This window comes from Protopterus annectens, chromosome 16.part0, assembly GCF_019279795.1.
Source record: "Protopterus annectens isolate FY-2018-M chromosome 16.part0, PAN1.0, whole genome shotgun sequence".
In the NCBI taxonomy this organism is placed as follows: Eukaryota; Metazoa; Chordata; order Ceratodontiformes; family Protopteridae; genus Protopterus; species Protopterus annectens.
Window position 1 is genome coordinate 813827619 of NC_056750.1, and position 18882 is coordinate 813846500.

Below are 18882 nucleotides of genomic sequence, written 5' to 3' on the forward strand. Positions count from 1 at the left end.
GAGAGCACCCCAGCCATACCAGGTTACTCATCCTATCATACATTCAGACCCCAAACCGTGGGCAGCAAAGCAAAAGGAGGTGAAGTTGCAATATATATATATATATATATATATATATATATATATATATATATATATATATATATATAAAGACATACACACCTCCAGGTTGGTCAAACAGTATGACACACAGGAGACACTCAAGGTGCAGTTAACCACTGACAAGACCCCTGTTCAAATCATAGCTATCTACAGGGCCCCAACTTTGAATCAAGATACCCACTACACCTATCTGGACCTCTTCGAATCTTATCAACATTCAACCCTTTACCCTGATCCTGGGCGACTAACTATCCCAGCACAGACTGGAAGAACTACGCATGCCAAAACACAAATGCCCAGAGATTTCTTGATTTCGTCAATGCAAATGCCTTTGACAAACTGGGTGACACCCCCACAAGAGGAGATAATATCTTGGACTTGGTATGAACCAACATGTGTATCCACTGCAGCATCCCTACAATGTCATCCTCCCTGGTAGGATCCAACCACAAAACAGTCACTTTCAAAGTCACCATCTCCCTTGAGCCCCCCCCCCCAGTTAGGGTCAAACAAAAAATCTTCTCCAAATATGATTACAACCTCTTGAGGGAAGGTATAAACAGTTTTACAGCTCTCTCCTCCTCCACCGGAACTGGCCCATATGTCCAAATCTACACCAAAGTTCTATACGAGTATTTATATAGCTGCATGGAATCAGGAATACCCAAGAGGACAAAATCATCCTTCTCAAGGAAGAGTAAACCTGTCTGGTGGACATCTGCAATAAATAAACTCTATAATAAAAGGAAAAAAATGCAGTCCAGGACCTAGAAGGAGCAGGTGCCTAATTGCAGGCAAGCTCTCCTTAGCCTGAACAAGTAAATAAGAGCACTAGTGAAGTTCTCCAAAGCAAATTCCGAGTCCAAACTGGCCACATCTACTAAAGACAATCATAATGCCTTCTTCACATATGTTCACAATCTCAAAAGAAGCACTCAGATCTGCTCAGAACTACATACACAAACGCTATAGATATAGTCAACCTGCTGGTAGACAGGTTCAGTGAAAACTTCACTCCTCTGTTCCCCCATCAGTAAATCAGGATATCCCCAGCATCTGCCTCCCTCCGCTTATCTCTAGGCAGCAAGTCATCACTGCCCTCTCAAAGGCAAAAAATGCAGCCTCCATAGGACCTGATAACATCCCAAGCTGCATCCTACAGGAACTTGCAGCACCATTAGGCACCCTATTCAACCAAAGCCTGAGTATCGGCTTTATCTCAGCCAAGTGGAGGACAGCCACTGTCATTCCTTTGCACAATGGCGGAGCGTCCACCAAGCCATGAAATTATAGACCCATCAGACTAACTAGCCTGATCTGCAAGGCCATTGAACATATTATCATGGATCTCATTAACAAAGACATTGGCAACCTCCAAACACTCGATCCCACACAGTTTGGTTTCATCATGGGGAGGTCATGCCTGTTAAATTGGATCGGTGAGTCACCAAAGCCATGGACAAGGGGAAGATGGTGCACACTGCCTACCTTGACCTGACCAAAGCCTTCTATACTATTTCCCACTCAGGTATAATATGCAAACTCTCTCAACTAGGCATCAATCTCTATGTTACCAGATGGGTAGCAAACTGGTTCACTGATACAGCCTGCCTAGTCAAAATAGGGGAAGCCACCTCAAGCAGTAGACCCGTAATGAGCAGTGTACCACAGGGATCGGCCCTGGGCCCTCTGTTGTTTGGGATACACTTTTTTGAGGTTCAAGCCAAAACCAGTTGGCTATGTCTGCAGATGACTAGGTCTGCAGATGACTGCAAGCTGGGTGCTGTCATCAATTCCCCTAGTGATGTGAACATCCTCCAAGAGGGTCTCACCCAAACAAGGAAATGGTGCCAGAAACATGGCCTCAAACTGAATGCCAAAAAATATATAATCCTCCCCTTTGGAAAGAGTGATGTCCCCACAATTTATCACATTAATAACAAGGTCCTAAGGACACAATTAGCCTTTATGGACTTGGGCAACCAGGTTGATAGCAAATTGACACCATGTTGCCTCCACTATACGAAAAGCTTTCTACATGGCCCACCTCATTAGTAAGGGTATCTCATCCAGGGACAAGGAGGTCATAACATTTCTGAATTCTTCCCTTATAAGGTCAGTTATTGAGTACAATGCCCCATTCGGCATGTACCTCACAAAATACATGCAGCAGTTGGAGAGACCACAGAGGTTCCTCACCAGAAGAATACAGGGCTTCAAACATCTACATGGAATGTAATGAGATATTTTGTTGCAGGGTCTTGCTGGGACAGGAACTGATGACTCAATGTTACATGGGGGTGGATGGTGCTTGCTCCATTTGATAACCTGGCTGATCTCCATGAAATAGGGACCCCCATCTTGGTCACTGGTGCCAATATAATTAACACTGACTAAAATCATACCCCTACTGCTGTCAATGTAAGTGATGATGTTGAAGCAATAACACCAGTCAGTAGAATCAAAGTCAGTCACAGAGCTGACAGGGGCTTTCACAGTGAAAACTGATACCATGAATGGCACAGAGAGAGTCAGTGAAGGTGCCAAGCTATTGATACTGATGACGTCCGGCATTTTGGTTTTCAGCCCCAGTGATGTTGGTGATTAGACCACTGGGGCCAAGGGCATTAGCACCCATGGAACAAACAATGTATGTGCTGATGAGAAAAGCATGAACATCCTTAGCTACATATACATGTTTCAAACATACAATGCTTATCACTGTTACCTAAATATGATATTTGACTTTATGCTGAATTTCATTATTTCTCTACTTAAATTGCATCTTCTATCATTGTTGTTGAATTTGTTTTATTTTGTATATAAAATCACAATTTGCTTTGTATATATTTCACTACTGAATGTATTGCATTGTTTTGTATTGTACAATGTATAGCTTTTCTCCCCGGAGTCTCCGCTGAAAATGGGCCCCTGCCCCAGTTGGACAACACCCAGTTAACAAACGAAATAAAATAAAACTGTGATGATGAAAGGTAGTGGCAGCTGTGCCAGGGGGAATATGGCACTGCATGCTCCTTAGAGGGAGAAGAGTATCCTGTTGTATATCTTCAATGTAGACTCCAACCCAGGGAGGAATGTTATGCAGCTGTAGACGAAGAATGACTAGTCATAGTATGGGCACTGCAAAAGCTTCAGCCCTATCTGTATGGAAGGAAATTAACTGTGTTTACAGACCACAATCCCTTAACATGGCTACATCAAGCCAGCCAGCAAAATGCAAAGTTATTAAAGTGGAGCCTTGGGTTGCAGGCATATGACATGACAGTGCAGCACTGTAGTGGGGTCAGCAATGCCAATCCAGATGGGCTCTCAAGACAGGTTATGGGTTAATGTGTTCCCAGGCAGGCTAATTTTTCTCTAACAACGTTCCTTCAGTGTCACTTGAAAAACTAGCTTGAGACTTCTTAGGAGGGAGAGATCTGATGATGGGAGGTAGTACCAGCTCTGCCAGGGGGGAGTATGGCAGTGCATGTGTAACATATGCCACCATAACTATCTGGAGTTTTGTAAGAAAACATATGTCATTTGAATATTTGTACAGATGCTTGTGTTACAAATGTATTTGTAAAGTTGCTTGTGTTAAAAAAGTATCAACAGTAAGGCCTGCTAGACAGAAAAGAAATATACATGTATGTCAGACTGTATTGTTGTAACTGATGAAATGTATATATTTTAACAGAGAATAATGGAAGAGAAGGAGGTAAGCTCAGCCTAGCTAACCTTAAGAAAAATAACCTGACATTAAATGACTTGGTTTAGGCCATAAAGATTTTATCTCACAGGTCATAATGCAGACAGAGACGCAAAGTCTGTGAAAAGCCTGGGCTTGGAACCTGCTCTGTTGTCCTTAGTGGTGAACTAATTGCTACCCTGGGGTGCCAAAGGATAGTTTCTGCAGGAAAGGAGGAAGTGTTGGAATTGTTTTACAGTTTCCAGATGCTTTAATAAACCTTAGCTAAAGTTTTATGTGTATATTGTGACACATCAATGCCAGATCCTGGCTCAGTTTCTAGTGAGAGGGTAGTGTGGGAACCACAGAGTCAGGTGAACAGGTGTGATGTCATTTTGTAGCCAGCACTGAAATTGTATTTGAATACAACTGAGAGATGTGAGACGTGCACTCTGTTTTTGGACCTGACAAGACACTCATCCACTTTCATCTTGCCTTGCTTTAGTAAGGAACTAGGAACAGTAGTTCTTCACTCATTTAAAAAATATAGTGAGATTAGCTAAATGTTTTTTTTTTCTGTATCTGTCTGAGTCTTTCCATCTGTGTGTTTTTTATATTTTTGTGATCGAAACTCTGGTGTTTATTGTAACTAGATATTCAGTATTTTCATGTTTTCTTTTTATTATTTACTATTAAATAGATCTTACCTTTCGTTGTGGCTGGTCTTTTAGAAAATATTTAACCACTGAGAGTACTTGCATTTATTTAGTGGCACTGTGACTCTATGTTCCTGAAAGACTTGGTGCTTGGTTTAACACTACCATTTATATAAGTATAACAAACAGGCACAGGGAGTCCCAAAAGCACAGTAGTCCGAAAACTGTAGTGTTATAGAAGTTTATATAAGTATTCATTTTACAAAGTGTAATTGGGTACCCTGGTAAGAGCCTTAGAGTAGCTGACTTTGGGTGTTCTGGTGGCAGCAAATCTTCCTTATAGTCTGGGTGGAGGTGGCAGAGTAGGTAAGCTGTGCCAGCCTTTCCCATGTGACAGTATGTGTGTGTGTGTGTGTGTGTGTGTGTGTTTGAGAGAGTGTGTGTGTGTGTGTGTGTGTGTGTGTGTGTGTGTGTGTGTGCGTGTGTGTGTGTGTGTGTGTGTGTGTGTGTGTGTGTGTGTGTGTGTGTGCGTGTGTGTGCGTGCATGTGCGTGTTTTAGATGGCTACTTTGAACAAGGACACAGAGCACTGATTCCACAGAGAGGGTGGTGGAGGACGTGGTTTGGAACACCTGGGTAAGAACTCAGCTCTATAGTGGTCAGTATGAAGTCTTATTTGGGGCCTGGAGAGAAAACCCAGCCCCAGGACTGCAGTGTGCATTCTCTGTGTGCTCGTAAGGGAAACTGTACTTGACGCAGAGGGCTGAATCTGAAACTACTGTGTGTGTCTATTTGTCTCACAGTGAATGTTCCCCACCAGTGGCAGTGGTGAGGATTGAGGCTCCTTGATCACTGGCCCAGGGAATCAATGTCATACCAACATTCATCTCCAGTATTCCTGATGCCAAAGCAAGTCCAAAGTATAAGCATGAGAGGTGAAAAGCAAAATACCTTTTAGAGTGAGTTAAAGGGAGCAGAGAGGACACCAAGCTCTTGTTCAGTCTTAACTAATACCTTCATTATTTTATCTCAGTCAATGGTCACTGTAGTCCTTTGTACCAATCTAGTGCAGCAGGCAGAAACAGCTGAAGATGGTCTAGACTCTAAGTACTTACAGAGTTTCACACACTGAGGAGAAACATCTTACTCATTCCCTCAAGGATTGTCTAGTCATCGTTAAAACTTTCAGCTGGAAAGCTTCAGCTACAGAAATGACTGCAGAAATCAGAGAGAATCTGATAAGACTAAAAAGCAGTATTTGTGAATATATGATAAAGGTAATTTTCTTCCTAGGGCCTTAGACAGATGCATATCCTCCTGTTTTTTTTTTTTTTTTTTTAATTTTCTTCCCACATTTCCTTTCCTCTCCGCTAGTTTCTGCTGGTAAGGGCCCTTTTACCACCAGTTTAACTTTCCTTTTCTGTAAGCTTCTCAATTTGAAGTTCTTTTATATTTTACAAACTGCAAAAATATGATCCATGCCAGGCACATGAAGCACAGTTCATGTGTATACTGGGGGTATCTTTTGGCAACATTTCATACACTTTTTAAACACAGAGACCTTGACCTTGTGTATAATGAAGTCATCCACACAATAAAGCCAAACCACTTATGAAAAAAACAGGCAATATACAACTGGACTATCCAATTAAGATCACTTTATCAGTAACAAATGTTAATGGCAATGGAGAAGATACATGAGCAAAAATCTGCTATGTCACTAAAAGCAAGAAAACACAAGGGAAAAATATCACACGTAGCAGAAAAGCAGGAGAAAAGCCTGAGATAAACACACCCTTTGAAGGGGAGGGAAAGTAAACTGAGGAAAAAATCAAGTAAAAACGTACAGGAAATTAGTGAAGGTACAACAAAAGAAAATCTGAAGAGAACCTTGAATTCTCTGTCCATAAAATGATGAACATATCTTCCTAATGTACAAAGTTGTTGAAGAAGAGGAGGCTCTGTCCGATGCTTGGAAGAAGCAAATGAGATCTGAGTATAAAGGGAAGAGAGTTGTATTACAGAAATCAGGAGAGAAGCTCAAGCTTTAGAGAGTTTCCTAAAATGCTAAAATCAGATCATCTATATGAGCCAGTCATATCATTGTAGTGTACAGACTGGAACATGAAAGATTATTGGTTAGACAAGAGTATACAGTGGTCTTCACAAATGAAGTCCATGCTAATACAAGTACAGTATTGAGAGTTACCATAAGGACGAGTAGTGGACCCAGTCATTTCAGTCTGTTGTTATTTGATGTTGCAGAAGATCTGGAGGGAAGGATTACTGTTTTACTGATAATACAGAGTTAGCCAAATCCATTAATATATGAGATACAGAAAAAATAAACTTTCAAAATTGAAGAAATGCTGTGTGACATGGCAGCTTCTGTATAGTGCAAAAAATTTGCAAAATTAAGAATGAAAATAAAATCTCAGAAAAGAGGAACGATACATGGGGCTAGACAAATCAGATGGCCCAAAGCTAACTATGTTACAGACCAGTCAAAGATGGCAGAATACTGGAAAGCAGGAATTTAGTAGCTCTATATGGACAAGATGCTATATGGTGAGCCGCATGTGGTTCATGAAATGGAGAACAAAACTGGTGCTTGGCATGTCACATAAATGAACAGAAGAGGTTCATTTGTATTGTCCTGAAGAATGGAATTTTGGAAGGATATGATGGAAATTTTAAGCACCTCAAGAGTCTCCTTAGATGCTGAGTGACTATTCCCTTTCAAGAAACAGAGATACAGACCTGTAAAAGATATGGAAGAACTAAAGTTACAAGCCAAACATTTTAGGGAAGAAACATGGTATGTTTCACAGAAATAGTGTGGAGGGTCTAGAATAACTTTCTTAAAGAAATTTTAAGGTCAGAATCAGTTATAGAAGTTAAGACTGAATGATGCAAGAATACAGACACTTATCAGGGGTTAAATAAGATGGTGGATTATGAACAAAATATTATGGATGACAAGATCATTATGGTGGGACTTTTAAAGACATAAAGTAAGTGAAGAACTGAATGCATCTTCATTTGATGACAGGCACATATGACTATGCACTTTCAAACATATTTGGTCAATCAAAAATACTTCTACTGAGCTAAAGAGTACCTCAACAAGCAAAACTTCCAATTTTTAAAAACAAAATCTGACAGAAACAAATAGCAGCACATTCAATTATATTTTATCAACAACAAAATGAATAAAGTTCAATACTAGCTTTTCTAAATGATGACCTTCAGTGTAAAACATCAGGAGCTGAATACTTTAACTCTAGATTTCAACTGAATCCTGTGACCATCCTCTAGATATGGTACTCTTTAACCCATGACTGAGTCATTAAATGAAACCTGAGTGATTAAACAAAGCCAACTGTCGGGTAATCCTGTGATACCTATACCCAGTCATGGGTTATTGCTATTATACAATGACATTACTAAAGAAAGAAATTGCAACAGTACTGTAAGTGTTCCTCTGTGTGCTTCCTTGATTGCTGATGTACTGTACATGTGTATGGGACTCATATTCCCATGTTTGCACATTACATCAGTATAGTGCAGGAGAAGCAATGCAGAAAAGAGATCTCTGCTTGTTAGTTTTTTGTTTTTTTTGCGAAATGTAAGAAACTAGAACAAAGGCCAGCATAATGGGGTGAACAAAGATCCAAAAATAGGGACATATTTTAAATATTGCTCGTATAAACTTAGAAAGTTGCTGAAATACATTTTGTGTTAGTGTGCATGTTTGAAAAGATATGAAACTTGAATCCGAAACGTCTGTCATCATTTAATGACTTTAATCCTCAGTGGCCATGCCAAAAAAATATTTTTTATGAGGAACAATTGAGAGGTATTAGAATCTGCCATGATTTTAGGAGGGACAGAGGAGAAATTCAAAGAAAATCGGGTTTGTTTCTATTTCTTTGTTTTGCAGAATGCACCTGATTTTTCTTGTATTTTACTCTGTCCTGTAAGCATATGCCAATAGAAAAATCTGGCCACTCAATGGTACTTAAGAGGCCAGACTTTTTTCTATTGTTTAAGCTAGATTTACAACAGGCACGCTGGATGGGCTGTCCAATCAAGGTGCTCATTTTTTAATGGTAATGAGTTGTTATTGTATTCTAGACATTATACTTAAATTCAGCAGACATGAAAATAGGTTGACTGGGCAGACCAACTGATTCTTAACTACTATCAAACTCTATGTTTCTCTGAATGACTTGCATGATCTTGCAGGCTTTACATTTACTTTTCTTACAGCACTGATGTAGACTTTTTGGTACAGAAATGGGCACGATATTTCTTCTACAGCAAACTTCTACAGGTTTTATTTTTTCTTCATTTTTTATTTCATTCTTTCTTAGCAATGTCCGGCTTTAAGTCCCATGACCCAGACCACCTCAGTCTGTGGAATGGCTTGGGTGCTATGAGACCTGGATTGGGATGGGGGGGTGACAGTAAGCAGCTAACATCAACTCAGCCATACTAGGTGGATAAAATGGTTCCTGGTTCTCTAATGCTCGGGTGCAAGGGAAGGCTTACACTGTAATCAGTGATTTGGGACATAAGTTTAATATTCCAAGTTGGGGGGAGTAGCTCTCAGGGGGCATGTGTGTAAGAACATGTACATATCAGGCGGAGGGTGTTGGATTCCCTGCAGTGCCTAAGTCAGTCATCAGGCAGTTGAGTTAAGACAGGACAGAAATGTCCCCATATCTTGTATGCAGAATGATATGCGGTGCTGACAAGGGTGGGCACCATACAGTTCCTGGTTGGTGGACAGGTGCATATATATTTGTTAGTGTGTGTGTATATATATATATATATATATATATATATATATATATATATATATATATATATACCTGGAAGCAGGTACAGTCTCTAAGAATGCAAGCAGAACATGGGATGCAGGAAGGGCCTAAAGCACCCCTTATGGTTGCCTTAATAATGACCCTTCTAGACAGCTCTCACCTCTGTTCTGGGGGTGGGTGGGCTCAATTTTAGCTGGGGAGCCTTAATGGTGGCAGGCATGAGGGCAAAAAGCAAGTAGAAAAAAGAAAAAAAAAGAATTCTTTCACTAGCAAAGTAAGGCCCAGCATGACTAAGTATATCGCTTGAAGAGTGACTCAGGGAACATTCATCTAATTAAGTGAAGTTACTTGCTCATTCTCACACAGAAAGCAGATGCAGGTTACTGCAATTGAGCTGAGGCCAGCTGGGGGTCCAGCTCATTTGCAGTTTGCTGTCAACCCAGTAAGCTACACTGTTAGATCCAGCCATCAAGCCACACTACAGTAATGTTTAATAATAATATCCTTAATAAATATATTCTTATCTTTGAAGATTTGTCAGAAGAAAATAGTAACAAAAAGTGAGCAAATGGGCTGGTGAGACACACAATGTGAAATTAAATAGTTGCTTCTGAAATAACAGAACTGTATTAACAGATTAACTACTTGACTGTTGATTAGATATAATATAAAGCCTAACTTTCAGTTCAGTTTTCATTCTGGAGAACTCGGGAGAATTCTGTGACTAAACTCACCATTTCTGCATCACTCTCTTGAACAGCACCATAACAGCCACTGTCTCTTTGGAGATTATCCAAGATCAGCTCCTTCACACAGATACCACCAGCAGATTTTAAGCTAAATTAAAATAAAAGTTATAAAATTAACAGATTCAAAATGAAGATGCTATTACTGTAAATGGTGACAAAAATGTAACAGATATTACCCAAAAAACACACCAATGAATAGATAGATACACAGCTTGATATGAGCTTATTTTCCCAATAAGGCATACTGACAGACCTTTTCCTCAAAAACCACATATATGCCATTCATTAATATCTACTCACAGGGTATTTTAACTGCAAATCAATGTTTCTAAATCCAAAGAGTAACAATGATATACAATGAAATAGTTATTTCAAACAAAATTAACAAAACACCACCAACTTCACAAAATATAAACATTGAAAAGAAAAAATGTGAATTAGGCACAAATGAATGACTGTCCACACTGAATTAATAATCTACTATTAATTCAGTGTAGACAGTCATTCATGTGTGCCTAATTCATGTTTTTTTCTATTCAAGGTTATTTCAAACAACTAGCAGTCCTCGTTATACATTTAAAAAAATATATTTAAAAATACATACATACATATATATATATATATATATATAAATATATATATATATATAATCTATATCTATCTATATATCTACATCTATATATCTATATATATATATATATCTATCTATATATATATATATATATATATATATATATATATATATATATATATAAAATATATGTGTGTGTGTGTGTGTGTGTATATATATATATATATATATATATATATATATATGTATATATATATATATATATATATATATATATATATATCGACTCAAAGCAATTTGCTAAGTAAACACTATTAGCATACAGTGTCTAGTATGCCAGCTGACGAATTACTTGTAGATTGCTGTGATTAATATCAGGCTGTAATACTGCGCTATTTCAGAGCCAGACCATCAGGACACTGCATGCACTAAGAGCACAGCAGCTCCATTAACAAACCACGGAAGGGTATTATAAACTCACTGAAGGAACCAAACTCACATTATCTTTTTATTTACATAAACCACTTATGCTGCACTTCTTGGCATGGTTGCCATATAATGAACAATGAAGTGTGCCTCTGCATTCTTGTTGTTTATTTTGCCAAATTGAATTCTCTATAAAATGTGGGTGAGCAAATCCAAAGCACTTAGTTTAACAAAATGATTTTTGTCTGTCAGGAAGTTCATTCAAACAGAAAAGGCAGCAGGCAGATATCACGCAGTGAAAATTAAAAAAAATCAGTATGTGAGGGATTACAAACAGAGCATTATGGCAGACTTGTAAATAAACAGCAAATCAAGTGAGAACTAAATGCATCCTCATTTGAAGAGAAGTAGGGTAAAGAGCAGTTTGACGTACACAACTTTCTGTTTTTAAATTAAAGTTTCTGACAGCCATGTTATTGTTAGCAATATTCTATCACAACATAAAATCTGTCAGTTTTAGTAAATACTCAGTCCCAATTTTAAACCTCCAAGTGTTAATCAGTAGCTCACGTTGATGCATTCTCCATTTATTTTGTAAAACTCAAAACTTTTACCAATAATTTTGAGATAAGCTCAGTCGCCACATTAATTAAATAATGTAAAAATGTTCCTTAATAAAAGTTGCCTTTGAACTATGTTTTATTTATTTATTTTATTTTACATTTGTTGACCGGGACAGTCCAATTGGATACATGTCCATTTTCAGCGGAGGCCTGGGGAGATAAGGTCCGACATACATGCAGAAAATTATTTCATTTATACATGACAAGTACAGTTTAGAAATTCATATCAGAATTACAATACATTGAAAAGATAGGCAGACATAAGACATCACTAGATATTACATAGACAGTTCATAGACAATCAGTAACACCCTGCCTGAGTGACATAAGCAGTCTCCTTTTACTTGTGGCTGTAGGATAGAAGTTAGTCGAGGTTAGAGCAAGGACATAACCAATGTGTTTTAAAGTATTGTTTAAGGCTATTTTTAAATTGGTTTACTGAGGGCATTGACGTAACATTGGTAGGAAGATAGTTCCAAGTTTTGCCAATGCAGTTGGTGAACACAGAGTCTCCGGCTGAGTTGTTGGTTTTGACTGTTTGAACTAGAAATCTGTTGGATGAGCATAGAGTCTTAAGGTTACTGTAAGAGGTGATAAGTGTTTTTAAGTATAGGGGTGCTCTCAGGTTGGTGTAAAATCTTATATACAACTATTAATTGGTTATACTGGAGTAGGCTATGCAATTCAAGCCATCCAAGTTGATTTAAGTTTTGAAAGTGGTGTGTTCTGTAAGCTGCTCCAGTGGCAAATCTGGCAATGCTATTATATCAGCTTGATAGCTTGTTAAGGTCAGCTTTATTCAAGTTTGTGAACAATGGGAAAGCATAAAGGAGGGTGGATAGTAGATGTATGCGTGCAATAACAGTCTTTGCTAGTGGGGTTAGGAAGGGTTTAATCCTGTATAGTGAGCCAAGTTTTTTGTTGACTGTTTTAATAGATTGATTAATATGTATGTCAAACATAAGGTTATTGTCTACTATTATGCCTAAAAGCTTGGTAGAGGGATCAGGTGAAATAATGGTGCCACCAAAGGATGGAAAGGAGGACCTGTGGGTGGGGAAGAACAACAGCATCTTCGTTTTGTTAGGATTTAGCATGAGATGCCGGTTAAGAAGCCAGTTTTCAACTGTACTAAAAGCAGTTTAGGTTAAAGTTTGCAGTTCGGGGGAGGGGGGTGGTGGCTGAGCAGATTAAAGTGGAATCGTCTGCATACTGGATGCAGGTTGCTTGCGGAATAACAACATACAGGTCATTAATAAAGACAGAAAAAAAAAGATGTCCTAATATGGAGTCCGGGGAACTCCAAGGGTAACTGGTAGACATTTAGATAGCTTGTTCCTCCAAAGGACTGCTTGTTGTCTACCACACAGGTAAGATTGGAACCATTGGATAGCCTGGTTATCTAGGGAGAAGGTTCTAAGTGTATTAATGAGGAGTTGGTGGTTTACCATGTCAAACGCTTTAGAGAGATCAATAAAGACGGCTAAAGAAAGAATGTTATTGTTGCGGTTTTGGTTTATGACATTAGAGAAGGACAGTAGGGCAGAGGTAGTGCTGTGAAATCGTCTAAAGCCATGCTGAGAGTTAGCAAGTAGGTTGTTATGGATAAAATAGCTCAACAGGTGTTTGTGGATACATTTCTCCATAATTTTAGCCAGGGGTGATAGAATAGCTATGGGGTCTGTAATTTGATAGCTCCACAGAGTTACTTCCTTTATGGAGTGGGATAATATGGGATATCTTCCAGATGGAGGGGAAGGTAGCTTCTTGTATAGTTCTATTAATAAGGATGGATATGGGGTATGCTATGGCATCCGCAGCTTTTTGTAGATACTCTGCTGGTAAGAGATCAGCAGAGAGGGTGGTAGGTTTCAGTTTCTTAATTCGGGTTTGGATAAGTGATGTGGAGACTGGTTGAAGGTGAAAGGAGAGTTGTGAGCTGGGTATAGTAGTAGTTAGATTTGGGCCACCAAGGGATAACTGGCTGGCTAGGGATTGGATGGTCTCATTAAAAAAGCTATTAAAAGTATTGGCAATTTCTTCTGTGCATTTTTGGTTAGAATCTGAGGGGATAGAAGTGGTGGATTGCTCTGGGTGAAGAAGTTTATTAATACCTGCCCAAAACATTTGAGGCTTATTTTGGTGTCTTTGTTGCAGTTGGTAGTAGAAGTTTTTTTGTCTACCATAATGGATCTTTTTGTGTCATTCCTTAGTCGTCTATATTTAATATGATCTAAAGGGGTTCTTGTGGTACGCCATTTGTCCCAGACTTTGTTTCTAAGTAAGATTTTTTGTCTGGTTTCTTATGAAATCCAAGGGGCTACTTTTGTTTTTGTTCTAATAGTACCAGATGGTGCGTGGCAGTCAAGGATGGCTAGGAATTTGGTATTAAAGTATTTTACTGCTTCTTCCAGTGATAGTTTTTTAGAACTGACCAATCACATGCTTTCAGTTCATTTTGGAACTTAGTGGGTTTAAAGTTTTTATTGTTCCTTATTGTTTTATAAGTGGGTTGGTTGAGAATGTCAGCCTTATGCCTAATTATGAAGGTTAGAAAGTGAACACTTATATCATCAGGTAGGGTCCCCGCCTTGTACATATGTGGATGACTGTTGATGAGTAACCAGTCTAAGGTGCTTTCTTTATTATTGGGTTTACTGATCCTAGTGGAGAAGGATATGATCTGAGTAAAGCTGTATAGGTTTACATGGGTAGTAGGGTGTTCAGAGGAATAAGTGTTCCAATCGATGTTGAATTCACCAAGAACAATGGTTTCTTGGGGTAGTTAGTTGACAACTAGTTTAGTATGCCCTCTAGTGTGTTTTTGGGGTCTACTTTATGTGCTCGAAGTCCGAGAATATCGAATACGATATTCTCGACATGAGTACACCGAAAGCGCAAAACATCGAAAATGTAAACGGAAATCAAATCTCAGTAGGTGGAGATTTCCATTTACTTCAATGTAGTGAGATCTCGGAGTTGGTATATTTAAGTAGTAGGGGGGTGTGGGGGTGCAGGGGGGCTTGTCCCCCTGCCTACACTAGTTTAATTTTTTTTTTGTTTATTTTTTTTTTTTTTTGGACTTAGATTGTTTAATAGTTTGATGCATATGGTTCGATCCGTATGCATTCGAGCTGTTAAACTTTCGAGGTCCTAAAGTAGACCCGTGTTCGTGTTATTACCTGGGGGAATATAAACACAGATAATATTTATACTTTTGCATTTGCTGATTTGTAGTTTAGTAACAAGAATTTCCACATTATCAGCTTGGGGTGGATGTGTAGAATCAGTGGTCACCTGCAGCATAGATTTATATAAAACAGCTACCCCCCTCCCTTCCTAGTTTTGCGGTCAAGTCTTTGTATATTATAACCTGGAGGAATTACCTCATTGTCAGTGGTTGATGGTTTTAGCCAGGTTTCGGTAAGACATAACATATCTGGGGAATGAACATGTAAGAGAGCGTGAAGGTGGTGTACTTTACTATTTATGCTTCTAATATGCAGGTGACTGACCAATAGTGTGTTTGGAGGTCTGTTTAAAGTTTGTAAGTTAATGGGAATAGGATTATTGGAGCAAGGGTCAACAGATGTAGTTGGGCCAGGGTTTGGGTGGATGTCTCCATCAACTGTGAGATCATGTTGTAATCTAGTTATGAGCTTTAGGAATTTGATTATTAGGCTTTGGTATCTTTTGGTTTTGGGAATGATTTATCTAGGTCTAATGGGTGGTGATATTTAGTATATAAGGAGTTAAGTAACAAAGACTTGTCAAACTGAGTTTGTACATTTCGCAATACTGGAGTAGAGGTTTGGCCCTTTGGGTAGTGGAACCCTAGGTAGCTCTGGTTTTCATAGATGGCGAGTAGATATGAGAAAAGCATCAGGGGTATTAGGGAATAGAAAAGTGCCCATTTAAGAGGAGCTGATGAAATTAGCAGTGAAATTATAAAGGTCTTGACTGTTTCCTTGGTTATGGTAAGGCAAGTAGGTGGGGTAAATAAGATACAGCAGCTATAAAGTTCTGGATTTTGTTGAGAGGTTGTAGAAAGTAGGGGTGTGGTTTTGGTGCTATAAATTTAGCAGCACTGTGGGCGGGTGGGAATAGGGAGCAGGGTGTCGTGGAGCTAATATAGACACAAGATTTTTCCTGGCTTTAAAGTATATAGTAAGTACAAATAGCAGTAATTTATGTATATTTTTATCCCTAACCCTATCAGTATGTTGTTTTAGCATATACTAATAAGTTCCTTTAGCATAACGCTGTAATTTTTATTAGCTAAAGTTTGGAAGAATAAGAAATTCTAATCTGTGCTTTACCAGCTATATTGTTTAAGGTGAGCCCCTAAACGATAACTTCTAGCCAATTTATAAGTAGATGGTTTTACTCTGCGTACTACTTGGGGGACACCTCACAGTGCTGTAGACCCAGGGCTTTTAAGTAGTTACAGTTTTTATAGATTTGCAACAGTAACTGTGTTAGTTTTCAGTTGTAGTGGGGCAGGACAGCTTTAAATTTCCCGATTTGAACTTCAGCAGGGTGATGTCCATCTATCATTGCTGGCCTTTCAGGGATAGTGGCAGTATGGTAGGGGTAAGCACCTGATAAAAAATACTCAATTAGAACACTGGTAAACTGTAAAACAATTATCAGCACACTAAGACAGAGTACTGAAAAAGCAAACATTTGCTGGTAATCTATCAACTCTGCTAGCTAATTCAATAGGAATTTCCAAGTACCTGAGATAGCATTATCATATAGCAACATATAACAGCATTTTAGGTTCACGTTAGTGCAATATATAACTAAGACCAGTGCATTACATCACCCGCTAAATGTCCCAGAACAAGTAATCTGTTGACCTAACAATATAGGTACAGCGAATTAGTCTAGAGACATACACTTGCTACAGGTTTTTGACTCAAGGGAGATCACAAGTTTAACATGTTAGCCCACTCTTAAGAAAACATCTCCAATTGTACTTCTAAAAATGCGACTAGCCCAGTAATGAAAGACTGTAACTTGTGAAATTATTTGCCATAGTTAACAGCTAATAATTATAGCAACACACTACATCAATGTATGCAAGTTTTACTTTCATTCTTTTTCCTGTGTGTTAAAATCTGCTAGTTCAGCAGAAAGGGTGGCTAAATTTCTCTGCTTACCAAAGATGTGAAAGGTATACTAAAGCCACCAGCAAATTGCTTATTGTTGCTTTTCACAATCAAGAGATGGAGTGTTACAAAAATGTGGCTTTTACACAGCTTCATCACTCAAAATTTTTACATATGCTCAACTAGCACTAGAAGTTCCATGCCCAAAATAATCCACTTGTAATGTACTTATTAAGTCCTGCTGATCACCACTTATAATGCCACCCTGGCTAATATAATTAATTAAACGTGTCCCAAAACAATGAGCTGGCTAACAGGGTTATATAAAATATTTTCAAAGCACACTTTAAATTTCCAATCAATAAAAAATCAAGTTTCATTAACACAATAACACGTGTTGTACACAACAATTATTACAATGTTACTTGTTAAATGTACACAGCTTCTATCACTAGAAACACATACCCTGATCTAAAAATGCCTCAGCTGCACATATACCATCCAAATTTCTGTTATTTTCACTTCACTAGTTGATAACAAATGCTCACACTAAGTGAAATGACTATTATTACTCTGAATCAAAGATAATTTATTTATTGACATTTGATTACTGGGAAAGTCCAAGTGGGTAGAAACCCATTTGCAGCAGAGGCTCGGGGAGAAAAGCTCCAAATTATTACAAAGATTTCTAAGAACAATAATTTTACAGTCTTCAAAAATAAAACAAAAACATGGTTTAAGTTTGTTTAAAAGTGGTTTTATAGAGGATGTGGGCACAGGTTTGAAGGTGAAAGTGGATGTGATATGTGGCTGTTATGCAGGGTTCGGGATTAGATGTTGAGGAATCCTTGGTTAGAGATGCTATAGTACCTGTAAAATAAAAGTTGAACTGTATTGCAGTTTTGAGTGGTGAGTAATCCGGAGAGGGAACTGGGTTGAATTTTTGGCTGGGATGTAGGATTTCTTTAATGGATGTCCAAATCTTTTTAGGGCTAGTTTTAGTATTATTCTGAAAGTTATAATGGTATAGTTTTTGTCGTCATTTGTTTGCTTTTTAGTAGAACTGCAAAGCATTCTAAAGTTTTAAGATATTGAGGTGTTTAATTTTTTATCTAAAATTAAAAGTCTAAAAGTGAATGAGAAAGACATTTTGGTAACATTAGATATAAAATCAATATATACAGTTATCCCCAATGAGGAAGGTATGGATACAGTGAGGGGAGAACTCTTTAGTTCCAAGCATTTTTCTACTAATACAGTTCAATTAATTATGATTAATAATAAAATTAAGAATAATTATTAATTCAATTAATTTAATTTAATTCAATTAATTATGGACACTACTGACATTATTTTAAGCTACATTTTTTTAATTTAATAAGATGTACTGTCACGAAAATGAAGTGGCCATGAGTGCAGCCATGGCATCAAGCTATGCCAGCATCTTTGGGTATGGATGGGAGAAAGCTAACACCTTTCAGAGTACTTTCATCCAGAATATCCTCATATATAAATGTTTTGTAGATGACATGCTTTTGGTATGGAGGGGAAGCGTTGAAGCATTACAGGAGTTTTATAAATACATTAAGTAGAATATACTATTAAATATAATGAAAGCAGTATTACTTTTCTTGATATGATGGTATCCAAATAAAATGGAAAATCGATCAGTAAAATTTCTAAGAAAGAAATTCAGAACAATGCTTATTTAGAGTATTCTGGCATGCACAACAAGAAACCCAAATCCAACATAGTAAAAGGGCAAGTAATGAGTACTAACAGGCTCACATAGTAAAAGGGCAAGGTAATGAGTACTAACAGGCTCACATAGTAAAAGGGCAAGGTAATGAGTACTAACAGGCTCACATAGTAAAAGGGCAAGTAATGAGTACTACCAGGCTCACATAGTAAAAGGGCAAGGTAATGAGTACTAACAGGCTCACATAGTAAAAGGGCAAGTAATGAGTACTAACAGGCTCACATAGTAAAAGGGCAAGGTAATGAGTACTAACAGGCTCACATAGTAAAAGGGCAAGGTAATGAGTACTAACAGGCTCACATAGTAAAAGGGCAAGTAATGAGTACTAACAGGCTCACATAGTAAAAGGGCAAGTAATGAGTACTA

At 38.0% G+C, this 18882-nt stretch overlaps 1 protein-coding gene across 1 annotated transcript in view; it reads right to left on the bottom strand.

Annotated features, from left to right (window-relative positions):
- Positions 1 to 18882, bottom strand: part of CCHR16.PART0H9orf43 (chromosome chr16.part0 C9orf43 homolog) — a 1158566-nt gene that overhangs the window by 559258 nt on the left and 580426 nt on the right. The window contains exon 6 of the mRNA XM_044057889.1: positions 10009 to 10111. Coding sequence (XP_043913824.1) covers positions 10009 to 10111 — 103 coding nt within the window. The remainder of the gene's footprint in view (positions 1 to 10008; positions 10112 to 18882) is intronic.